Raw genomic sequence first — 24,995 nt, forward strand, 5'->3', positions numbered from 1 at the left:
AAATGTTTGTTCAGAATGACAATTGATGCTTTTTTCAAAGTGAATTTCAAAGGTGTGACTGTTTAGCCCCTATATGCTGCACCATACTCTCACAAAACGAGATGCACACATGGCATGTGGTTTCTGAGTTAATAGCCACATAAACCTGTGGCAAAACACAAGGAATCTATAAATAACCCTGGAAATAGAAGATGAAGTAGCATTAGATCTTCAATCACTGCCTGTGCACAGCGGATCACATCTACTTCTAGTGCTCTGCTCACAAATGCATGAAGTGCATGTTACTAGTGCATTAAACATGAATTAGTTTCAAATCCAGTGACATGATTGATTTGCCAAAGTGTAACTAAACAAGTGTTTTATACGAGCATTGTTATTTATTTTGCAGTGAGCCTTAATGCAATATCTGTATTACAATATTTATAAAGGAAAAAACTAATAATTCTGCACAGGGAAGGGGCATGTAATTTTCTTTGCTCTCTGATGTTAACTAAGCGCTAAGATGTTCTAGAAAACAAAACATTCTGAAACTAATTTGTTCTTGAAGCCTGTTACTTTTTCAGAAGTAGGGGGAAGGGGAAATTAAACTCAATCTGTGTGCTATTAAGCTGTTGAATCTACAACTTAACTGAGCTGTCACATATTTTGCACATTGTATATCTGAACATACATTATAGAATTATCTGAAATTCATAACCAAAGCAATTATATTATTTTTCCTGTATATAATCCACAACTTCTTTTAAAAATTAAGTCATTAAAAATAAATCCTAGGTAATCTGTCTGTGAGTAACTTACGCTAAATGAGAGGGGAAGGCTGGAGAGGATCAAAAGCATGTGAACTGTTGATGGGGGTGGCAGGTTATAGTGATCTAGCTCAGTGACCAGAGGGTTCTGACCGGAATTTCACCTCATAATACCAACATAAGAGTATAATCTGCACTTCCTGAATTGCTGCCATGTTCTGGGGTCTTTTTTCAGAGATATCATTGACCCAATTTAATTTAAAATACCATATTTCACACACACACAACCATTTGGTCAATGATAAAGTATGGTTGGGCTAAATACAAGTTAAAATCCAGCATCTGACAATAACCCTCTACCGTATTAATTAAACAGCAAAAAGTATGGTTATTGATCAAGTGATTGGCTGAGCAAAGGAAAAGTGACTTGGCAATTTCAAGTCTATTCAGATAAACTTTCATCCTCTTTTCTGAACAGGAACACCTGATTGAAAATGAAGTGTCTATTCTACGTCAAGTGAAGCATCCAAATATCATTATGCTTATAGAAGAAATGGATACCCCAACAGAACTCTATCTGGTGATGGAACTGGTCAAGGTAACATTAAGGAGACTTTTTCCTTTTTTTTTTCCCTTAAAATTCTCTGTGTTGGTGTGAAATCTAAGAAAGTGTCTTAATTAAGATCTTGGGCGACATAATCAGATAAGATTTCAGTGGTAACCTGCATATTTGATTACTCAAATGCTCATGTTGAACCGTTTTATGTCTCTTCAGTTGTTATTAGACTACTCACACAGATTTGAGACGATCTTGCAATGTGCACAGTCTAGAGAAAAGTGGATAGTGGTTTTTAAATCATCTTTACAACATGTGGCAGTAATACTGATATTCTTTTATTGAAAGAACATCTGCATTTATTTCACTAGTATCTTTAATAATTTGCTTTACACAAACAAACTCTCTTTAATGAACTTATCTTAGTAGACAATGGATATAATGAAGAGTTTAAACTCAAGTGATTATGAGCCAGCAAAATTAAAATCCAAAAAAAGTCTCAGCCTGTTTTGCTTATACCATTCACTCATTTCCAGTTCACCAGAAAATAGTTGCTGCTTTCATACACATATAGAGAAAACAAAAATCTTCATTTCACTGTCATGTTGTGAACCAAATATACAAGTTGCATCAAGTTTTAGTCATGCACTCTCTTGTCTGTGCTCTGTACATACAAAGCAACACAGCACATCAGCTTGATGGCATGTCAGATAAAAGTAATATATATATATAATTTCCATCACTTTATATTTCTATATGAAATACTGTTAGATCCAAGAGTCCCTTTCAATGGTTGCCAGCTTGAGAAACCTCTAAGGAAAGTCTCTAGATGTTGAATTAATAAATTTGTAATTTCTCCAGCCTACCCATTTTTCTTCCTTTCTAGAAGTTATTTTTATATAGTAGAGGCTTTTTTGGGTTTACAACAGTATTTTTTAATATATTTTAATACACCACTGTCTTGGCTTGTATTTCCTGACTTGCTGCTTTTCTTCCACATGTATTGAGATGTGTGGAATGCCACCCACAGCTCAGATAGATCGCTCCTACAGATGTATCCAGGGTAACAATCATAGAGACACCCACATGAAATTTCTTGCAATGAGTGGGAATGCTGCATCAGTAGCTTGCTTACATGTTATGTATTCTGAGAGGAACAGGGCATCCATAATCAGAGACTGCACAAATGGGACATTCAGAAATCATCTGTAGGTTCTGCACTTTGGTCTATCGTGGAATCATTTAGATTAGAAAATGTCACACTTGTGTGTTTGTCCTCTTCAGCTTTATTTATTTGATATTACTGCAATATCTACACAAACTCCAATCTGCACTTTGTTGCAGTTGCTGAATATTTGTTACATTAGGCTTTTTATTATTGGGCTAATTTATATTAGACTTTACTCAGAATTAAGGCTGTTTTTTTCAATGCAAAGCTATTATATTGGTAAGATGAAAAAAAAAAGGAAAATGTGTGCCTGTACCTGTAGGTAATACAAATGAGTGATCAAAGATAGGAAGATCAATAGAATGACATCAAGACAGACGAGAGCTGTAATTTGCCCAAACTCAGACATCAGAAGCCTGGAGTATAGCTGAAAATTTGCTGTTGATGACTCAAGTAATCTAGTATGTCAGTGACAAGATCATCTTTCCACAAAATAGTTTTTTTTACTGTTTAACAGGTGTTTTAGCATGCCTTTTGTAAAGGAAGATTTTACCCAGCTTTTTTGTGAATGATTACAATCTTAATTATTTTTCAGTAGTGATCTGTTACCTTTCTGTTCCTTTAGGGAGGAGATCTATTTGATGCTATCACTTCTTCTACAAAATATACAGAGCGAGATGGGAGTGCAATGGTCTACAATCTAGCCAGTGCCCTCAAATACCTTCATGGTCTCAACATTGTGCACAGAGACATCAAGCCAGAAAATCTCCTGGTATGTCCCATTTATCTTCTAATATTTTCCCTTACTTTGTTCTCATTAATGCAAATGCTTGTATATAAATGTCAAGGAGCTGAGCAGAAAACAGCAGGAACATTAATTTAGAAGAAGTCTGCATGAAATAAATCTTCTGCCATGAGATAGCAATCACCGTAACTGAAGCGAGCTGTGCTCGAACCTGTCCTTAGACCTATCTTTATCTACATTTTGATTAGCTGCCATTTGGATGAGCAGGAGTACTGTCTCACAAAACAATCAATTTCAAAGCTATGTCAATTAATTATTTATTATAGTTTGCAAGTGGGATAAAAGGTGGGCTGAGTGCCACTTATGTGAATGTGTCCTATGGTTATCTCAAGCCATTTTTTTTTTTTTTTCACTGTCACAGTATGAACAACTTTTTGATGATTCACTGGTATTGTAGCCAGGAATTAACCCTGTACATACATTTACTTTGTCCCAGGGGACTGACTACTTTTGTTTTCAGCAGAGACATAAAATAACTGTGTTGACAAGAATTACCATGTAGTCTACTTTCGGAACTGCATGGACTGCAGCTCACAGAATAGAAACAGCATGCTATCTTGCTTATACACAGAGGTTATACTTACATATTACATACTGGGTGTTAGATATGGCATGACATGCTCTGAATAAACAGGGCTGTCATCTCCCCTGCTTAAGCCACTATCATCAAGAATGCTGGTAGCTTTCATCAACACTTGATAGGCATTTCTTAAAGCTTTTTGTGGTGTTTGTCAATCCTGTTTAATGAGATTTGCATCTAGGGTAGAAATCATGGCTTATCCCAGACTGGACTTTGAACTATTACAAGGATAGAGCTATAAGTTGAAAATATTTTCCAATTAATAGTCAATTCTTTTCCAACTAATTCCACTGACAGTGTTTAGCAATTTAAATAAGCCTTCAAATTAATTAGATTGTTTAACAAAAGGCAGGGAGGGAGTGCTTCTTGTGGAAAATGTAGTCACAGCAACTTGGCACTTAAGATAAAGAAAATAAAGGTGGAAGTCTCACTATCAATGCATCTTCAAACACAGCCAGTGCAAACAAATTTTAAGCTCTCATTAGTGACTGAATCAGTTATAAATAGGCACAAATGTCCTTTCTGCCTAGAAAGCCTAAAGAGATTACTCAACAGATGTAAATCTTATTCACTGTGATTGACACTGGCAAAGTGTTAAGATAACCTACTGGTATTGAATGCAAATGCAAATAATTCTCATAAATTGTGACCTATAATTACACGTACATAGTTCTTTTGCACAGGGTCAATTCAGCTGAGTTACATTATCTTTACTTGTCATTCATTTAAAAATGCAAACTCTAATAGTAATAGCAGATATGATGGTGTTATATCAAGGAGAACAAGTGTTTCCCTTAATGATATGAATTATACCAGGGAGTGAAGGAAGGTATTGCAGCCTTAGCAGTATTCATTTGTTTGAGGAAAGCAAATAAATTCAGCTATTCTGGAGATTCTGCACTCCTACACCCTAGAAACTAGATCCTATTAAATCATGTTAATATAAATATTTTACTTGAAGAACAAAACTGAGATTAATTTATTAGGGATGTTTCCTTTGCTCTTGGTCTGGTTTCATTTACTCTTGTTTCCACTGTCATATAATACTTTTCTTTCTACTAAAATTTAGCTTCTTTCATCAACAAAATGACTCAGAACAAGATGTTCTAGATTCTTTTGGTAAGATGTACTTGGGTCGGCAGAGAAACAGAAGCACTTCTCAGTCAGCATTCTCACTCCTGTTCTGAACTTGCCTAGGCTAAGGTTAGGGAAGACATTTGCCTATGAAATATCCAGTATTGCTAACTGACAGCATTTACACTGAGTTAGTGAAAGATGTCAAACAAATGTGATTGTAGCTGCCAATGCTATTTTAAACTACATGTCCCAATCAAATGGAAGTATAGTATTATATTTTTCTTACAATATTTTAAAATTCTCAGCATTCTAGGATTGGATTTTATTTTTCTCCCCCCTGCCTCTAGTTGCTTGAGGCTAAATCATGGTCTGACCTACATAGCTGGCAGAGAGCTCCATTGAACACCAGCACCAGCTGCACTGTGGCAATCAATGGTCTTACAATTTTCTCTTCTTTCCCTACAGGAATATGAAAGTTAGCTCTTTTTCCAATCTTCTCAGTGTGATGATGATTCTTTTCCGAACAAATTAAAGGATTTTAAAAATGTAGGTGTTCTCCTCCTCATTCTGTTTTTATTTTGCTGATTCTAGGTATGTGAATATCCAGATGGAACCAAGTCTTTGAAGCTAGGAGATTTTGGACTGGCAACTGTGGTTGAAGGACCTTTATATACTGTCTGTGGTACACCCACTTATGTGGCTCCAGAAATCATTGCAGAAACAGGGTGAGGATGACTAAGTCATAGGTCTTGTAACTAGTTACTTTTGGCAGGTAGTTCCTAACTGTTGTAAGAACTAGAATACCCTAATAAGATGGTACTCCATCTTTTTTCTAATCAAACCACCTATGAGAAAACAGGCAGTATTCAGTCCCTGGAAGAGGCAGGTTTCATTCCCAGTTTCCTGGGACCTTGCTCTTAGAGTTCACCTTTGCCTCCCTACCGTCACTCTAGGACCAGCACTGGTGCAGTGGAGCTTATTGGTTTGTGTTCCCTGCCTCACCTCACTGTTCAGAGCCCATAATATCAGACATGGCAGCTACATGGGGAAAAATGGTCAAGCAAAAGAGAGTGTTCATGTTAGAATAATTTATATTGAAAGAGAGTCTAGGATCCACCTAGTCTAAACCTGTTCTCAGAGCAGGTCTACTTAGATCATATTGATTCAAGTGACCATGTTTGCTCGAAGCATGCTATTTGATAACTGTTGGTTTAATTAAACAAGCCCATTTCTCTGTATTTAACAGGTCGTTGCATAAGTAGAAAATAATTTTGAAAAATGGTAGAATTTCACAAGTCATCTTTCCTATTAGAATTATTAGACCTCTATTCCATCTTAGCTGACTCTTGCCATTGCTGCGACCATTCTGAATTTGGTTTTCCTAATGGAGGGAAGTTTGTTTATTGTTTCAGGCATTGTTCAATGCATTTCTCATCAAAGAACATTTCACAGCTGCAATGAGCTCGAACATCAAAGGACACTTCATCTTCCTGTTTTAGATTTTGACAAACTGAATTTACTGGGAAGAAAAGAACAGAGAAAAAGACTTCTTACTGACCTCTAGTGTTTTAATTTCTGTGCTTTAAAAGAAAGGTGCAATTCTTTTTCCTTGTGTTGCTCACTCAAGAGACTGGAGAATGGTGTATTTCTTGTTGCTTAGCAACACATGATAACCTCAGAGAGAGTTACTCCAATATGGGGACTGAGAAAGCACATCCTTGTCTTTTATCATTAGTGATTTTGTGTTGAGAAACCTGGATTCTGAATTGAATCTCAGTATATTCAGAAGAATCTGAAGAGCCATGAGTCTTATGAAAAAAATATAATAAATGAAAAACTATGCTATCAGAGTTTCCTAACTGTGAAGAACGCTAACTAAAATGATGCTTAGGTACAAAATATATTTCCACATCACCAGCAAGTAACTTAAAACAGATTCTCAATATATCTTCACATAAATGTAATGAATTGTTTGACTGGAATGACTTTTTTAAAATCTAGAACAAGTAACACAGTCTTGTTTTCTCAGATACGGCTTAAAGGTGGATATTTGGGCTGCAGGTGTGATCACATACATACTGTTATGTGGATTTCCACCTTTTCGAAGGTGAGTGTCCCTGTATGGCAAAGGGAAAAAAATAGGAAAGAACCAGGTTGTTTCTGAGCAAGTCTTACCTATACCCTTGAAGAAGGCATCCTGGGGAAAAACTGGATTAGATTGACACATTTTATTTTTTTTTGTTATTTGTTTCAAATTTTTTTCACTTGTCCCAAGTGTCAGATTTTTGGAATCAATTTTTTCTAAGGGAGCAACTGGTTTACTCCTGTGTCTGGTGGAATAAGGGCATGGTTTCTTCTCTTGCCTTCTAGCTGTATCTAGTTCAGTGAACGTGTCTACTTTGCCCTCTTGTGTTTCTGTTTGGTCATAGCAGCTTACTGGTTTGTACTGTTGAGTGAAGGTTGATGGTAAACTGAGGTGAGGGGAATAATTTGCTTACGTTGCATTTTTAACCCTTGTTAATCTTTTTTATATGTGTCATTTGAGCAGTGAAGTTTGTAAACATGATCCCTGTTACTGAATTGCACAATCTTGAGGCCGCATCTGGAATATTGTGTCCAGTTCTGGGCCCCTCAGTTCAGGAAGGACCAGGAAGTGCTTGAAAGAGTCCAGCGCAGAGCCACAAAGATGATTAAGGGAGTGGAACATCTCCCTTATGAGGAAAGGCTGAGGGAGCTGGGTCTCTTTAGTTTGGAGAAAAGGAGACTGAGGGGTGACCTCATCAATGTTTACAAATACGTAAAGGGTGAGTGTCAAGAAGATGGAGTTAAGCTTTTTTCAGTGATGACCAGTGATAGGACAAGGAGTAATGGATACAAATTGGAGCATAGGAGGTTTAAGGTGAATATCAGAAAAAAATTTTTTACTGTGAGAGTGACAGAGCACTGGAATAGGCTGCCCAGAGAGGTTGTGGACTCTTCTTCACTGGAGACATTCAAAACCCGCCTGGACGCCTTCCTGTGTGATGTACTCTAGGTGACCCTGCTCTGGCAGGGGGGGTTGGACTAGATGATCTTTCGAGGTCCCTTCCAACCCCTAGGATTCTATGATTCTATGATTCTATATAAGTTCCTCTAAAAAGCAAATAGATACATGCTTCGGGCCTCTTTAGGTATTTTGCCAGGGAGTGAGAAGGAATGGGCACACTTTAATAAGGAATTATTCTCTTAATGTCTAAGTTATTTGTGCACAGTCTGGCCATTTTTACAGCAAAAACTAAAAATTGCAAGACTGAATAAGAATTTTTGCAAAGGATACCATATAAGCAATTTTCAATGGAAAAATATAATTGTTTAGGTATTTGGTTTTTTGCATGTTTAAAACTGAAAACATTTTAAAAGATTTTATTTCACAAACAGATTACAATTGCTTTGAATAGAATCTGTGAGTTGGACATTGTGAATGTCCATACCATGCTCATAAAATCAAGTCTTAACCAAGGTTAATAATTTTTTTTGTTAATTGCAGAAATAGGCCAGGTAAATATTCACAGTGGCTAGGGCCAACAGAGGGAGATTAAAAAACAAAAATCCCACTAACATTGATCGCTGAATATTCATAATACCACATTTTTTATACAAAAGTACTTACCCTTTCATAATTGCTGGCCTGCCAATACTCAGCAAACTATGTATATCATGTGTTTGCCATATGTCCTCTTTGGATTTTGAAAATTCTTTTGTGATAGTTTAACAAAAGAGGCTTGTTTCACTGCACTTCTTCCCCGTATTATGTGTTCTGTAGCAAGTCCTTTAGGACTAAGCTGGCACGTGACTAATTTTTTGTCACCTTTCCTGTTCCTGTATGTTAGCTATAAAGTTTTTATTCCAGTGGAAGTTCTTTCACCTCAATATATTAGTTTTCCAGTTCTCATCACTCCTGACAGCGTAACTACAGCAAACACCTCAGAAGTGCTGCCACTACATAAGCTTGCAAATTATGCATCTCTAGTAGATGATATCGTATCTGTTCAATTCCCAAATCAAGTTAAAAATTTGCATGGCAAATTTCTCATGATGTTTTTCATTACTGCTGTCCTACAGTGAAAACAACCTTCAGGAAGACCTCTTTGATCAGATACTTGTTGGGAAGCTGGAATTTCCTTCTCCCTACTGGGATAACATCACTGATTCAGCAAAGGTACTAATAAGTTCTCCAACCTGAAATAGTGTTTTTGACAAGCTACTGACTGTGCTCTGTTGGAAAAGCAGAATAGAAGTTTCAGAGCAGACTCATATCCACTCTTCCAGCTGTTATGCCTTTTTAGTTAGCTAGCTTAACAGTGCTTGATGAAAGCTCAGGTTTTGCTGGCCATCGTGTCATTTTCTGAGTGTATAAGTGTAGCAGAATGCCAGTTGCATTCAGGGAGTATAACATGATACTCAGTTTACTTAATGATGGACTATTATAGCAGGTTCAGTGCTTCAGCTGTAAAATAAGTGTCTCTCTGAATTTTTCCTTCCTATCTTTAAAAAGAAAAAAATACTGCTATGTGGATTGAATGCAGTTGACATACTTTGTTCCTATTTTACTTGAGTCAGTCGTTAGAAGTTTTCAAGAGGTGCAGTCAGCTTGATTTGCCATTGCTAATAGTTCTTGTGTTATTGTTGCCATTTGTGTTTAAAGTGATTGAGTCTGTAGGATAAAGGTTCCAACTTTTAAGTCAAGTCCCACTTCTCAAGCTATTTCAGTAACGTGCTGTGAATGGTATCTGAGGACTCTTAACTAGCAAGTGGAGATTATTTGGTATCCAACCAATGAGAAGTTGCAGCATTTCTACATTTCCCAATGACTGTTTAAACATTTTCCAGGCTCCAGTCATCTCACACTCTTCCAGACATGCATTCTGGAAAAACAAGGCCCCTCAGTCTTGGTACTTAAGGTGTCCTTTCACTTAACACAAAACTTACATACACTAAATGACTTGGCTGGTTGGGAAACCTCTCAGTTAGGTACCTTATTATCTGCTTAAAGAAGCAGTTTCCCAAAACGGAAGTGATGGACAATCTCCTTGAAATGCTTATTATAAGAATATTAATACTGACAATTGGAGACTATAAAAGGTTTTTCAAGTGGGAATTTGGCTCCAAGTACATTAAGTTGTTCATTAGGAGTGGGATGTATTTGTCTTAATAGGCTTGTAGAACCATGAATTTCACCGGCAAAGTAGTTGTTCATTGCGTAAGAAGAAACTTAAATGAATAAACAACTGAAGAAAGTTAATTTGGATTTTGGTTGGTTTGGTTTTGGTTTGTTGTTTGGTTTTTGTTTTTGTTTTTTAATTTTATTCTAATGACTGATTTTTATCATAGAATATGATACAAACTATTATAGAATAGTTTGGGTTGGAAGGGACCTTAAACATCATCTAGTTCCAACTCCCCTGTATGGGCAGGGACACCTTCCACTGGACCTGGTTGCTCAAAGCCCCAGATTGACCTCTTAAGGGTTATCGTATCTGTAGGTGCCATTAACAGAAGGCCTCAAGTATTTGGTAAGGCTAAAGACATCTGCTCTAGTGAGTCTAAAATATTATAAAAGCCACAGTACCAGACTTTGGAATTAACTACATAATTAGAAAGAGGAAAATGCATAATTCTACTATGTGTCTGCTTTTTCCTATACCAGGTGATCCTTAGCTGATGAAATTAATTAAATGTTCTATTTATTCTTTTGGAGCAACACAGAAGAGAACATAGCTTTCAAATAATTTCAGCAGTTTCTTGAATTTCTGATGCAGTTTCTTGCCTCTTACTGTATTCTTTATGTACTGTTACTATGTACATGTACACTGCCCATGGATGATCTCAACTGTCCCAGGTTTGTTTTCATTCTGGTCATCTGCACAAATATATAGAGAACTAACTGTAACATTATAGCTGATTTTTTTTAATATTTCCTCTTAATCTTGTTTCAAAAGACTCAGTGAAACATGAATACAAAAAGGAAGTAGACATGAAATATGCTGTTGAGCATACTCTTAAACCTAAAGAGCAAAATTTTTTTCCCCCAAAGTCACACTGGTATCAGTGGTTCTGATATCAGTGTAAGCTGTTGGGTTTTTTTCACCCAGGTAGCAAGAAAATTACACTGAGAAGAACTTGATACAACAATATTTTCCATTGTAATATCCTTCCCCAGTCTCCTCAAAGTTCTCTCTTTTTTCTTCTTTTTTTTTTTCTTTTTTATAATAAAGGAGTTAATTAGCCTGATGTTACATGTGAATTCTGAAGCTCGATATACAGCAGCACAGATCCTAAGCCATCCCTGGGTGTCAGTGAGTAAATTACATTTTACTTGTCTCTAATTTCATATTAAGATATTAAATCTGTACATCTGACTATCAAAGTGTAGTTTTCATGAGCAACGTTACACTTCTGCTATGCCCTTTCTGTTTATTGAACCACCATTCCCATTTCCACATAAAAGAGAACAGCAGGAGTCTGCAGTTAGCTGCAGCTCTGACAGCACTCAGCTTCTATGTTCTGAAAGAACAGAGTGAGGGCATCACTTGCTGACTACAATTAGAAGATGCTGAGAGTTGCTATAACCCTGCTGAAACCCAGCACAACAGGATTGTGTGTGACTTGGGCATCTCTTTTGTTATTTCACACTCAACCTTCAAGAAAACAGCTATCTTAAAAATGCGTATGTGGAAGCACTGTTGTGCATGCTGGCATCTTACTTGCTGCAGTGCTGCTTGAAGTATGATCTCCTGTTTCTTGAAGCATTTCAAGTTTCATAAGAGAAATAAAATTATCAAACAAAATACCTAATTTAACACAGGCACTAAGCTGATGGCTGCCCTTCATCTTTTTGAGAAACAGCAATAGGGAACACCAAAGTGCATTGCTTATTGATTTAAAACCAGTTCATTACTAATAAATTCTATGGTTACATATACATAGTCAATGTCTATTACCACATGCATTTTAAAAGAGGGGCCTAATATGATCTACATTGTTCCCTCAAACAAGAGAAGAAAACAAGTGCATATGCATAACAGCTCCTCTCAAGCATATTCATAGTCCTGTATAAGGTGTCCGCACTTAGGACACTAAGGACCATTAAAAATGCTAATTTTAAAAAAAGCCAAGTTACAAATATACCTTTTACATTTAACATTATTTTAATAATGTTATTTCAACATGCTTAAGTCAAACTTGCAGCATATAATTCTGGGGCAAATCTATGGACTGGAAGTATACAGTGTCACATGGCACTTAAAGAAATAGAAATGTATATATAAAACAGTGGTTGCTACATTCCTTTCCTCTGTAATTTGTCTTAACCCATTTGATCTAGCTCTCATGTAGGAGAGTGCATTCACTTTTGGGTGTCTATCTGAATGCTTACTTCCCAGGAAACTTCTCTTTTACTAGGTTACACTGAAACATGCTTTCCCCCTTCCCCCCCCAACTGTTGTGTTTATTCTTATACAGGATGATGCTTCCCAGGAGAATAATATGCAAGCTGAAGTAACAGGTAAACTGAAGCAGCACTTTAATAACACCCTGCCTAAGCAAAATAACACATCTGCTGGGGTTTCTGTCATCATGGTAAGAGAAACAGTCATTTTTCTACATCAATATTATACGTTGCATATTTTACTAGCAGTGCTCTATGAGCATATGTGCTGCAAGAATAGCAAAACCAAAGCTATAATAGTCTCTAATTCTAGTCTTTATTTATGTATAGTCTGGATTGTCTCATCATTGCTTGAGAGCAACTGAGTCTATCACAGTGTGCTAGCTAAGCTATAAAAATAAACTTTCAAGTATAAATATGTAAACACTAAGTAGCGCTATTTTGAAATGAAGTTTATTAATTATTTGAAACTTTTCATTATAAAAACTGTAAATTTTTTTATCATAGCGACTACCAAGTTAGTTAAGTAGGGCCTTCCCCTCTGCACAAGTATTGCTTAATCTTAAGCATACTGTTGTACAATACTATTCTTGCCCGAAAACCAGGCTCCATTTCAGAAACTTTCTTCACGGTATTGAATGTTTTCCGTATTAATTTTATCCTAATCTAACCCCTGCTGTCCCTAATGGGGAACTTTCTTCAAAGTATACAAAGGAACCTGATGACCTGCAGTTGAACTTACATAAACAGTCATTCCAGAAGGCAGGTGTGTGAATAATGGTAGAAGTGGAGTTTAGTGTTATCAGTACTCAGAACTGCACTCGTAATTGACCAGTTACTTTTGCAGACAATATGCAACTGCTATAGACATTGAACTGCCATTCTGCTCTTACCGTGGTCCATTCTTGTCTAATGCAAGGATGGTCACAGTGTAGAGTATCTTGTTACTAAAAGAAAAATAAAACCACCTATGATAGTAACATAACAGTGATTTCCATCCCCTTCTTGTTACTATTAACTACTCTCAAAGTCCAGCCCACTTATGTTAACAAAGAATCATTTTAATCATCTGAAAGCAGGTAAACTTATATAATGCTTCTGCATACATATATTTATGTGAATTAAATAGGCCAAAGATTTGAATGTAGAAAAGTGGTAACATTAAAAAAAAAAAAAAGAACAAAGAAGTCAGAAAATGTCCTTCAGGTTCATGCTGTTGTCTACATTTCATTTGACAGTTTGACTTGACAGTTTGAGAGGGACTTCAGAGCTTCATTCTTTATACTGTTGAGACTATGGATAAGCCTGAAGCTGAAAACTGGTATAAAATGCAATAATATGTAATAAGAGCAATTTTAATTCTAACTCTCAGCCCCTCTCCAACTTGCATGCCACTTAAGCCTGTCTCAAATCTCTGACACAGCGTAGCTTCTGGCTTCTTATTGGTGTGGATTTTTTCTGATTCTGTTAGCTACTTACATTCCTTCAGCCAGGAAAGTACACCTCATTAAAACTTTTCATGTTCCCTTTTCCTGCCTTATTTCCTTCTAACAGTTATGGAAGGAAGTAAATGTATAGTTATTTATTTCTGAATTCAGCTCCCAGTTCTTGCTGCATTCAGAAAGTAAGTTCTTGTTCAAAACACCGTAATCTAATGAGAGTTAAGCCCTCAATTTGTTTTCTTGCCCTGGTTTATCTAGAACATTGACATTTAATTACCTTCACGTTAGAAGTTTTTTCACTTGTACTAGCACTCAAGCATTCAGGTTCAGACAAGCACAGTATTATAACTCTCATGTATTGCAGTGCATTGCTATATCAGTCCATCTGCATATTTAATGGAATCCCCTTTAGCATCATTTCATTCAAATATTGTCATCTGGCCAATGCAGATAATACCATCATGTGGCAGATAAGTAGAACTGCACATACCTACTTCAGCATTCATGCAGAGGAGACTCTTTCTGCCCTTAAAAGCATGTTGCTGTTAATTCATTATTGATTTTTTTTTTGTCAATTTCAAAATGTTCTGTAAATCTTAATTTGTTGCAATTGTGTTAGTTCTGCTTAAAGTAAGTCTAGTTTCTGTCCCTTGCTTCCTTCCTTTTTCCTGCTTTCCCAATGCCTGCATTGCTTTCTTCTGAGTAGGTCCAAGGCAATGGTACGTACTAACTGCAATGCTTTGTTCTGCTGCACAAAAAATACATGTCCTCCATTTTTAACAAAAAGAAAGGAGAAATAACTCAGCCAGTCTGAAGTGGAAAGAGCTTTAAAACCACACAGTAAAGGAAAAATTTTTAAACACAAATAAGTTTTCTGTATTAAGTAATGTATATTGGAAATATTCTAGGCAAACAGTGATACAGCTTGCTATTTTTTACTTCCTTAGACATATCTTGGTCTATTTCCCTGGGAGTAATTTTTGTTCATATGTATATCTTAAAATATCCAAAAGCAATTAGGAAAAAAATGGGAATCCTATGAAGTCAGAACCAAAAAAAAAGGCCATTGAAGTAAGTATTGTGTCTGTTTAAAATCAAAATTTTAACTGTCACCTCAGCTATTCAGAAGGTAATCAGTGCTAAATTAAGAAAAACCATTAGTACTTAGCAACAGTAAAATTAATCCTCCTCTTAAATCTTTAAAAAAAATTAATCCTAAAATGCATTGCAGTGTGCAAGGTGTGACAACTACAGAGGCTGTAGTGAGGACAGCACAGGAGAGAATCACCACCAGCAAGAACTGAAAGCATTTCCTTTCCTTTTTAAATAACTTACCCTGCCACTGAAATAGCAGAAACCTCTTTACTCACATCTCTTTTTCCATAAAGCAAAAGAGGAAATGCAATTTTGCCAGCATAGCAGCTACTTTGATAACGATAAAACTACTGCATATTATAGCTAATCTTAAAAGCCTTGATGCATTACAGGTAGTCGTTTCCTTCCATGCTCTGTGCTAAGCCAATTTTTTATTAGCAGATAATTCAGTGGTGTAGTACTGAATTTTCTCATTGTACCTTGGTGCATGTAGGCTAATGTTGTAACTTAATTAAAAAAAAAAAACAAAACCAAACAAACAAAACCAACAAAACCAAACCAATAAACCAACCCAGAACAAACATAACAAAAAACTCCTCCCTAAATTCAAAATACTTAACCTTTTCTCGTGGTAACTTTTTATAGTCAGTACTGTGGTCTGAAAAAGCCTGGCAGGAAGGCCTTGGGGGAAGGGGAGGTATCATGAGGCTGCTTGCTACCTCCCCTGCTCCAGCACACAGCCACATCATACAAAATACAACAGGTTCAGCAGGAGAGTACAAGTGAGATCGGTTCCAGAACAACTCACCATCTCTAAGTGCACTTTGCACCATCCTATATAACTCAATAATTAACTACAAATAACTTAATTAATCTGTACTAACTTGAATCTGTGTTACCAGTGGTAGTTGAAGATCTTCCACAAAGTAAATAGTTAAGCCAAGAAGTATATAGAGTTACAATGATCAGTATCAGCCTTCAGACTGTGAAACAAGACCAATTATGCTGTCCCTTCAAGTCTTAGAAAGCAATTTTTGTGTATTTTTGGCACAGGAACTACTAGATTTCCCTCTTGGTCACTTTAGACATTCCAGTAGCAATTACAAATTACACTGTGGTTTAGTATAATTTGCAGTATCCTTCAGAGGGTATGAAAGCTGTCAGCTTCAGCAGACACACCACGTACTCCAGATAACCTGCCTACTGTGCTATAGAGTTCTCAGTTTTTATTCTAACCTGCTGCTCTCTTCTCCAGTAAACTGATTTTTAAGTATAGTATTCAGAAATTACACATTTCACCACCATGAAAGAGGCACCTCTTTTCATGAGAGGTCATTTGCCTCTAAGCAGAAAAGTAGTCCCTTATCTGTGAGACAGAAAAAATTGTTAGGTTTTCATGTGTCACCTTCAAAAACAGGTATGCTTCTGTACCTGTGGTTTATTACTGAAAATGGATTATTACAAAAAATTGATTATTAATTTTTCACTAAGCATCATGCGATTCCTTGTGTCTGCAAAAGCACAGGTACCTAAATTTTGCTAATAGCCAGTATGAAGTGTTTCTGCCATATCATAACTACTCGTGTAATATTTTTTCCACATCAGACTTGCAAGACAAAATTTTAAACTTGCACCATCGTGGCAAACGTGTCGCAAAGACAAGTCTTCCTTACGTATTCCAAAGGTAGCACCACAAAACATTACAATTAATTATATATAGGATTTCTAATGTTATTTCTCCTTTTTTTCTGGCTCAAATGCATGCATTTAATGTCTTGTAGATTGTTTAACCTGTAAGTTAAGAGAGGGCTTTGATTTACTGCTCTTTTCATATTTTGCCTTGGGGTTGTTTTTTTGTTTGTTTTTAGAACACAGCTCTAGATAAAGAGAGTCAGATTTTCTGCAGCAAGCGCTGTCAGGACTCTGGTAGAGCTGGAATGGAGAAAATTTCTGCAATTACTGCTGCAGCTGATGATCCTCACGTGGCTGGGTCCAAGACCCTCTTCCCTTCTGCTTCTGAGCCACTCAGATCCCCCACGCTCCCTGCCTCAGTATCTCCCGAGTTTGCTGGGGATCAGCCTGGTGCATAGGACTGATGAAACCAAATCCAACTGAAGCTCCCTGCACTCTGGCCACAATTTCTCTTCATTTCACATGACAGTTTTCAGTTTGCGTGCACCCTCTCGTGGCGAGCCTGAGGCAGGCTCTGTCATGGGAGACTGATCCTCTCATAGTGGGTGAGTGAATGTGCATTTTTGAGTGCTCTTTGCCCTTGTCTTGAGAACAGCAGTAAGGGAAAGATTCTGGCAATGCTAGATGATTTCTAAGTTATCTGTGTTAGTTTAATTAACTGCATTTCACACAGCCTTGGGCTCTAAATAGACTAAGTTACAGTGTAGCTAACCATATTTTTATGTGAGCAGTGAGACTAGGAACAGTTACCTGGCCTCACCTCTGCAAGCAGGCCCCATTCTGTTCTTCTGATGAGGATTCTCAGAAAAGTGGGAGAGGAAGACAAGGACTTATATTCACTTTCTGTTCTGATGCCTCTATTTTTAGCCAACTTTCTACTAAACTTTAAGAGGCAAATTTTCATGAAAAATTTTTTAGGGGACTAACTGTAAAATATCATGAGACAAACACTGAAGATAGAGGGAAGGATGGTTGGTTTTGCATCATGTTTAGTAGACTTGCAGGCTGCAGGGTAGTGTTTAGATAATATGACTTTAAATGAAGTGACTTGGGATGTAAACATAAGCACTGGACATTTATTTGTAACAAAGACTGGAGTCAAGGAAGCCTTTTTGTTCAAGTCATTTGCTATCCTAACCAGAAGTGTCCCATTCACACCTTTCTCCAGGGTCAGACTACCTGTTAAAGAAAATTACTTTGGACCTGTGAATGGAAAGCCTGCTGCTTATTATCTAAGCTAGGATGAGTGTAGCGGTTCCTAGTTGTAGGGTGAGCTGATAGAGGAGCTACTACAAATAGCTGCCTTCAGTAGCTATCATAGTTTTGTCAGTGCTATCCCCTTATTCAGCTGGTGCAGGCACTGGAAACAAGGATTGGGGAGCAGCTATCCTTAACCTGCAGTCATGAGATAGATGAGGTTTTCTCTTTACCATAATGCTTAGTTCAATATAGTATGTATTTAGCGTATTCTTTTCCTTTGCTCATTCTTATGAATCAGTCATTTTCTTTCTTAGCTATACTTTCTACTAGAATTGTAAGAGAAAGACCTGCAATAAACTTTCTTCATTAAAAAAAAAAAGCCATTAATTTTTTTGAGAACTCAGTTATTTTGTCAGTGAAAATGCTGTCTTATTCTCTCTGAGGAGTCTCATTGACTCCTATGGAGGACATAGGTAATACGTGACTGAACATGTTTTACCTTTTGAAGAGGCAAACAGAGATCAAAACCAGCCAACTGATAACTTGAGGTCATGGTGCAGCTGAAAGGTATTCAGCATCTTCGTAAAAAAAGGTAGAAAAAGGTATGAAAACGTGTCTTAAACTGTGAATTAAATTTGTTATAGGTTCACTGGAGTAAGTTCAAGGTATTTGGAGAGTATGGGAATGACCTTTATAAAAAATTACATAATTTTGTATTTTGGTACAGTGTAAAAATACAAAAATAACGCTCTATCCTTACTCAGAACAGAAACTAGTGTGAGTCCATTAGCTGAACATGTGTGCAGTTGGTAAATTCTGTAATAAGTCTGAAACTAAGCTAAAGATAGGATGCATAATTTCAGATGGAGCAGGCTAACCAGCTACCTGCAGTAAGGAAGGGGAGCCCTGACAGATGACAGCAACAAACTACTACTACTACTAATTGGGAGATTTAAAGAGAGAGTAAAGAATATAGAGGGTGTAGCAACAAAGTGATGAATGCTGAGCTGAGTTCTGTTTTTTTTCTAAAACTGTGCAAGGCCTAGATATTTACTTTATAACTTAAAAACTGTCATGGATTAGCAGAGATCTCTAACAAGCTGTGTTACACAAAACCTCATGCATATATAAAAAAAGGATGATGCCTGTGGAACAGCTGCCAGTTCTAAACTATTACTTTGTCTCAAAGAAGAAGAAAGTAAAGACACATACCCTGAATTTGTCCCTAAGCTCGTGACATCTAAACATTCCTAGACAAGTATTTTGATTTACAGAGCAGAGGCAGTTGATAGACTACCTAGAAACACCTATTTAAAAATAGTGATGACAGCTGGAAAAGATGATCATGTGGCCAACATAATCAGATAAAATTATGGGATAGCTGGACAAGTCCTTAACGCTGTGTATGACCTTAGGAAAGTTTTATTGCTACTCCATGCCTTACTACTACTACTACTACTTACTACTCCATGCCACAGATGTTCTATCTTTGGGTGCACAGGTGGTATGTTTGTGCTGCACAGGGTATCACAGTTTAACATAAAAAGAAAGACATGGTGATTAACACTAAAATACTCAATAAAGGCTCATAAGTATTATGTTTGTTTTCTTATCTGCTGCAATTTCATTTAGTCCTGTCTTTGTAGAAGTGTCAGTTTCTAGAAGAAGACAAAAACAGAAAAGAAATTATAAAACAAAACTATGCTATGTGCTAAAAAGGGGAAGAAGAAATTACTATAGGAACTGTACCCTGAAGTTATATATTTGTCAGAGGACTGTCACCTTTTTGGTTCATAAAAGTAACTGGCATTTAATAAATATCTATCAAAATGGTACATGAATGTCAGTTTTCGTCAAGCACTCAACAGTGACAACACAACTATACCATGCCTACACTTTAAAAATATATTATTAAAAAAAAAAGAGTATTTATAAAAATCCCTGATCTTTTTAGCACCTTTGAATGTGAGTAGTTGTTTATATATCCCAAAGGAGCCAGTTCTCACAGTCGTAGATTTGAAATCCCAGAACTGAATCCTCCCCTGCTGTAAATCAGCATAACACTAAGTTCACTGAGATTTCCATCAAAATTTACCCTTACAGACAATAACCTCCATTCATGAACTTACAAAATTAATTACAGTACTTGTCAAAATACATTAAAGTAGATGGTGTTTTATGATGATGCTACTTTCATCAAGTATTGGCTTGATGCTTACATCTAGTCTTTAAAAATATTTAGGTAGGTCATACATCTTACTTTGGAATACTTTAGTAAGCAAAGATCTCTTGTTTTTAGATGCAGACATAGTTCCATCTAAACTGAATACTTGAGGAAGAGAAGCTAGAATGAAGTAATGACTAAAACTAGGAGATTGCAGGATAATTTTTCCTAAATTAAATAAATAATTTTATTTTAAAATATTTAAATTATTTATATATGTAAGATCCCAGAAAGTATTTTTAACCTTTTTCTTACTCTGGATTTTTCCTTTCTTTCCTCTTTACTTTTTAAAAAATAAAACACACCAAAACCAAACACAGGCTTCTCCACTAGAGTACAGCACACCCGGTGCGCTGGACTTAGGAACAAAAAGCATTAAGCTTTTTTGTTTGAGGTAGGGAAGTTCAGCCTTTAATTCAAGGAAGAAAGTCTCTTACAGACCTCATTAACCTCTCTCAAAAACAGAGGTACTATGATTTCATTATGTGGTGAGAGGACTGTGGCAACAATGGTAACTTTGCTGGTAACACCCAATGCCATTTTTCATGCTCTATGTTTAGAGATGACACTGGGTGTGTATATGAAACAGATTGCCAAAATACTTGCTAGAAGTGATCAGGCATCCTTCAGGGGATGCCAGACACTATGTTACCTCTTGGAGTGCCCTGCTGATCCATTCCCCTACCCTGGCGTACATCAAGGAGGGCAGAAGCAAGATCCTGTACATGATTTCCAACAGGGATCACTGCTTTGGCCTTTAAAAGAAGACTCTCATTTTCCTAACTTCCTTGAATTAAAAAAATACTAGCTAGTAAAGCAGCAAGTTGTTATACCACTGCCTATACACTCACCATAAAGGGTTTCAAAGTCCTATTCAGAGAAATTATTTTGATCATCCTAGGCTAAACAAATAAATTGATGCAGCAAGCAGAAAAAATATAATTTGCATTTACCCATTATTTCTTTCAAGCTACAATCAACCAGCAATTGGAAAGCAACAGAAATGCACAAAACTATTAACCTATCCAAAATGCTGGTTAGGTAAAACTGATTTATTTTTTTTAAAAGATTAAAAAAAAGACGAATTAAACCACTTCCACTGCAATCAGTTTCAATGTCTAATTCATACATAGGTATCTTACTTGAGCTTTTCTGCAAAAGGAATCCTTTCTAAGGGGATTTTTGTTTTGTTTTTAAACTAAATGAGCACTGTTAAAAAAAAAAAACAACAAAACAGGGCAGGGACTCAAGAAGCAAGCTGCCATGCAACTATCCCTCAAGAAGTTTTTCCTCAGCTGTTGCTTCTGTTCTTGATTTTGTTTCAAACAGCATTTGAATGTTAAGTGCCTTTTTCATATTTGGAAAAAGAAAGCCCAGAATTATTTAAGATGCAGCTTTCAGAGAAGCACAGCTTCAGCAAAATAGTATTTGCCAGTTAGTATGCAATACTGAAACTTAAGAGTGTTTAAACACTGACCACAAAGTTTGAGCACTTTGCTTAAGAAGACACTAGCTGTATTACTTAGAATGGTCAGATTTTGGCTCTGCAGCTGGCTTGAAAAAGGATCCCAAGCACACAAGATAAGCACGACAAAAACAAAAACGAGCAATCTGCAAAGTAAGCCATCTATCTGAGTGCCCCAAATTCTAAACACACAGCTAGACTCAGTTGTGCTCCAGCATCTTGCAGCTCAGAGCTCACAATACACAGTGAACAAAGAAACAATGGGACAAAACAATTAGAAGAACAGGAAGAAAATAATGAATTATCATACCACAAACTTCATGCACCGATTATTTCCTGAGGTTGCAGTAAAATTAATTTCCCACAGAAGTCCCACTTTTTAAGTTCCTTTTGCTTCTAAAAGAAATTTTTTGTTCCAGGACAGCAGCTCTGTATGAAAAACATGGGTCAGGATTTTGTTGCTGGTGTTCAGGTATGTGAAATAACTGAAGAAACTCCACTGTTCCTTAGAAATCTCCAGCCTGATCCCATGCATTAAAAACACCAGAGCACAAAAGATTTGTTTCTTAACAGAAATTCAACTTGCATATTTTTAAAATTACAATGAGAACCCTAAAATCATGCCAGGAGAGTTATGTCTTACTCACCAAAGCCACCAGCAAAGCAGTCCAGGATGGAGAGGTCTTCACAGGCTTGCTCAAGGAGCAGAAGGTGATGTCCTTTTCCACAGAAGGGCTGCAGCACTGATCATGTGCAAAACACGGCCCTGAATCCCTGCTGCTGCTTCCCCAAGGAATACTTGATACCATCACTCAGCTGCCCATCAGTATGACTGGGCTGGATGCAACTCAGGGTGGCACACACAGATACAGTCATGCTTTCAGTCTGGGGAAGCAGCTCATGATCAATAGGGCCCTTTCTAAAGCAATCTACCAAATCCACTCCCTGTGAAATACTTTGGCTCTAAGATCACAAGCTATTTCTTCTATAAATAATAAAGTGTTTCCTAAGTCAGCAGAAGATGATGAAGAGAAGGCTCTCAGGTTTTGCATTTGGCAAAACACACCTTTGTTTGACTGTTGTTTTTTCACCTCTACCTAGCATGGGAAACCCACCCCTGGCTTGAGACAAATGCAAACTGCATTTCAGGAGCAAGCCCCTTTCCCCTCAAAATCTCCTATCAGGTTATGAATGTTGTTGAACATAAGCAAGTGTGAAGTACAAGTTTTGCATAACAAATGTTACTGCTCAATACACTCGGCACTTAACCAGAGACATGACAATTACAGCTTTTGCTTAATCAGATCATCCTTTGCTACACAAAACATAAAAATATAACTCTACTGATACCGCTCTAGCCACATCAGTCTAAACATGGAGAAAGCACAGAAAATGTCACCACTCCCTCAGTGCATTAGCCAGAGCACCTATTTCCTCTAATGTAAATACACACTGAATCACGAAAACCCAGTACTCCAGCAAAGTTCTGAATTACAAATGTAATTTTATTTAATTTCTTCACTCAAACTGAATTTTCTCATTCCAAATCTTTACTGAAAGAGATAGTAGTTAAATGCTTAGAAAAAACAGGAACTGCTCTAGTAGGCGGCTAGAGAAATGTTATGTATCAATACAGATACGGAATGTAAATTTCAACTCATAGTTCACAACATACAAAGAGGATTGTTATGCAATACAGACTTACAAAACAATAACAGTTCTTTTTCACAAATATTTTCACAGAGTTCTGCACAGCAATCTTGTAGAAAAGTAGATTTATGCAACACCAAAATAATTTATTGTTCCTTATTATAAATTATTTTTATTTCCTAAAAGAAAGAGGTAATTTAATATGATCGGGCAGGATCTGACTGGATTTGGTGAGAGCAAATATAAAAGATATTGTTTCTATATGCAGAAAAGGAATACAGTATGTGCTACAGTGTTGCAGGAGCTAGTTCTGGGATGAAAAAAAAAAGGTTGCCTGCAAGTCTAGTGCTTCTGCTGCCCTATAGAGGCTGAGCACCAGCCAACACCTGCCTCTTTAGTGCTTTCACAGCCAACCAGCAGAAGTGTGCTTTGGTACTTGCACCTATTTAAAAATACCTGCCTCTATTGGCTTATAAGTTGATTTTAAAGTCTTCAAAATATCCTTTCTGATTTTGAGGAACAATCCACATTTTGGTGTGCTTTCAAGGAGATGCCAGGTAGAAACTAGAAGGATTCACACTTGATGTAACACAAGCTCCATTCCCTATTTCTCCCTCTTTAACTGCACAAAACATACAACTAAAAAAGAACTAATTGTCTAGGCCTAGAAACATGCTTGAAGAGTAACTTGGATGGAAACAAATCGCAAAGTTTAAAATTACTTTACCCATAATTTAAATATAACCACTGATTCCCAGAAACTTCAGTGCTGATGTAGTACAATCATTTGGAAAAGTATGAGATGAAGTGTGGTACAGGACAGCACAGATTTAAATTCCCCAAACATCATAATTAATTTCCATTATGTTAAAATCATATATTCCTTAAGGTTATAGATAAAGCTTCAGATGGAAAATCCATTTCTTCATAATGTAGCTAGAATGTGTGTTTTATCCGTCTTTAGGTTTCTTTTACCTACAGGGATCAAAATAGACTTCTCATTATGACTAAAAATATAGATTTTTAACTACAGAACCCAGCCGCCATTTTTCTGCTTCTCTGCCCTTTCCCCAAAAAAGTCAAGCAAGGTCTACAAAAATAGCAATTAACTTTAAAAAATAGGTTGCTTCTTCCAGCAAATTTAAGTTACATTCAGATGTAATATAGCTATTTATAAGGAACAAGGTTGTAGCAAGACACCAAGAGAGGTGTGTTGTCTTCAGCGTCCTTCTGACAACAGCTGGCCACATCAGTGCTAGTCTTGGTCTCTGAGGATCAGTATCTGGTTTGATATTCATGATGCCAACGATTGAAGTCATTGTAGAAAACCACTATGCTCCCAGATGCCATGCCAGTCATTATACACCTAAGGAAAGCACAAGACCATATTTGTTTGTGAGCCACCTCATTTCACACATAGGAATCAACATACGAAAGAGTTACATCAATATAGGCACGAGAACCTGAGGCAACAGCCAATTTCCACCAAAGACAGCTGGAGCTGGAAGTGCTCCACAGGCTTTAGGGGCTCCCACCTTGGGCTCTCAAGGGCTTCTGCAAGCAGGATTTGAATAAAATTGCCATCTGCACCACCTCTGGCAGATTTATGGATGACAAAACACACAAAACACCATGCAACTGTTTGTATGATCAGCCTGAAGCTGCAAATGAGTTAGACAACAGAATTGTTTGCCACCATCACCATCCTGCAAGGCCACTTCAGATTTCTTGGCATGATTTCTTGGCTTGCTTGATTGCTTTTGGGGGGCTATTATTAGAGTGGAATGAAGGTCTGGTGAAGCAGCAAAGTGAAGGAAGGCTAGGAGAAGTATTCAGTTCAGTTTTGCCTCCCTCATTTAAGCACATTAT

The 24,995-nt window shown here is 36.9% G+C and overlaps 2 protein-coding genes across 8 annotated transcripts in view; one reads left to right on the forward strand and one right to left on the reverse strand.

Annotated features, from left to right (window-relative positions):
* DCLK2 (doublecortin like kinase 2) overlaps positions 1-19,226 on the forward strand; it is an 85,899-nt gene extending 66,673 nt beyond the window's left edge. For 2 of the 5 annotated variants that reach the window (XM_051619698.1, XM_051619699.1), the window contains 8 exons: positions 1,225-1,344; positions 3,096-3,242; positions 5,524-5,657; positions 6,962-7,039; positions 9,034-9,130; positions 11,187-11,267; positions 12,433-12,549; positions 16,764-19,226. In XM_051619698.1, the coding sequence (XP_051475658.1) occupies positions 1,225-1,344; positions 3,096-3,242; positions 5,524-5,657; positions 6,962-7,039; positions 9,034-9,130; positions 11,187-11,267; positions 12,433-12,549; positions 16,764-16,985 (996 nt within the window). In that variant the 3' untranslated portion in view covers positions 16,986-19,226. Of the gene's footprint in view, positions 1-1,224; positions 1,345-3,095; positions 3,243-5,523; positions 5,658-6,961; positions 7,040-9,033; positions 9,131-11,186; positions 11,268-12,432; positions 12,550-13,596; positions 13,680-14,506; positions 14,520-16,763 lie in introns of those variants that run through there. The other 3 variants (XR_007889496.1, XM_051619700.1, XM_051619701.1) reach the window with 3 other exon arrangements.
* Positions 19,227-22,960: 3,734 nt separating this feature from the next.
* LRBA (LPS responsive beige-like anchor protein) overlaps positions 22,961-24,995 on the reverse strand; it is a 406,974-nt gene continuing 404,939 nt past the window's right edge. For all 3 annotated transcript variants that reach the window (XM_051619696.1, XM_051619697.1, XM_051619695.1), the window contains exon 56: positions 22,961-24,492. In XM_051619696.1, coding sequence (XP_051475656.1) covers positions 24,402-24,492 — 91 coding nt within the window. In that variant the 3' untranslated portion in view covers positions 22,961-24,401. The remainder of the gene's footprint in view (positions 24,493-24,995) is intronic.

Source organism: Apus apus, chromosome 4 (assembly GCF_020740795.1).
Source record: "Apus apus isolate bApuApu2 chromosome 4, bApuApu2.pri.cur, whole genome shotgun sequence".
Taxonomy (NCBI): domain Eukaryota; kingdom Metazoa; phylum Chordata; class Aves; order Apodiformes; family Apodidae; genus Apus; species Apus apus.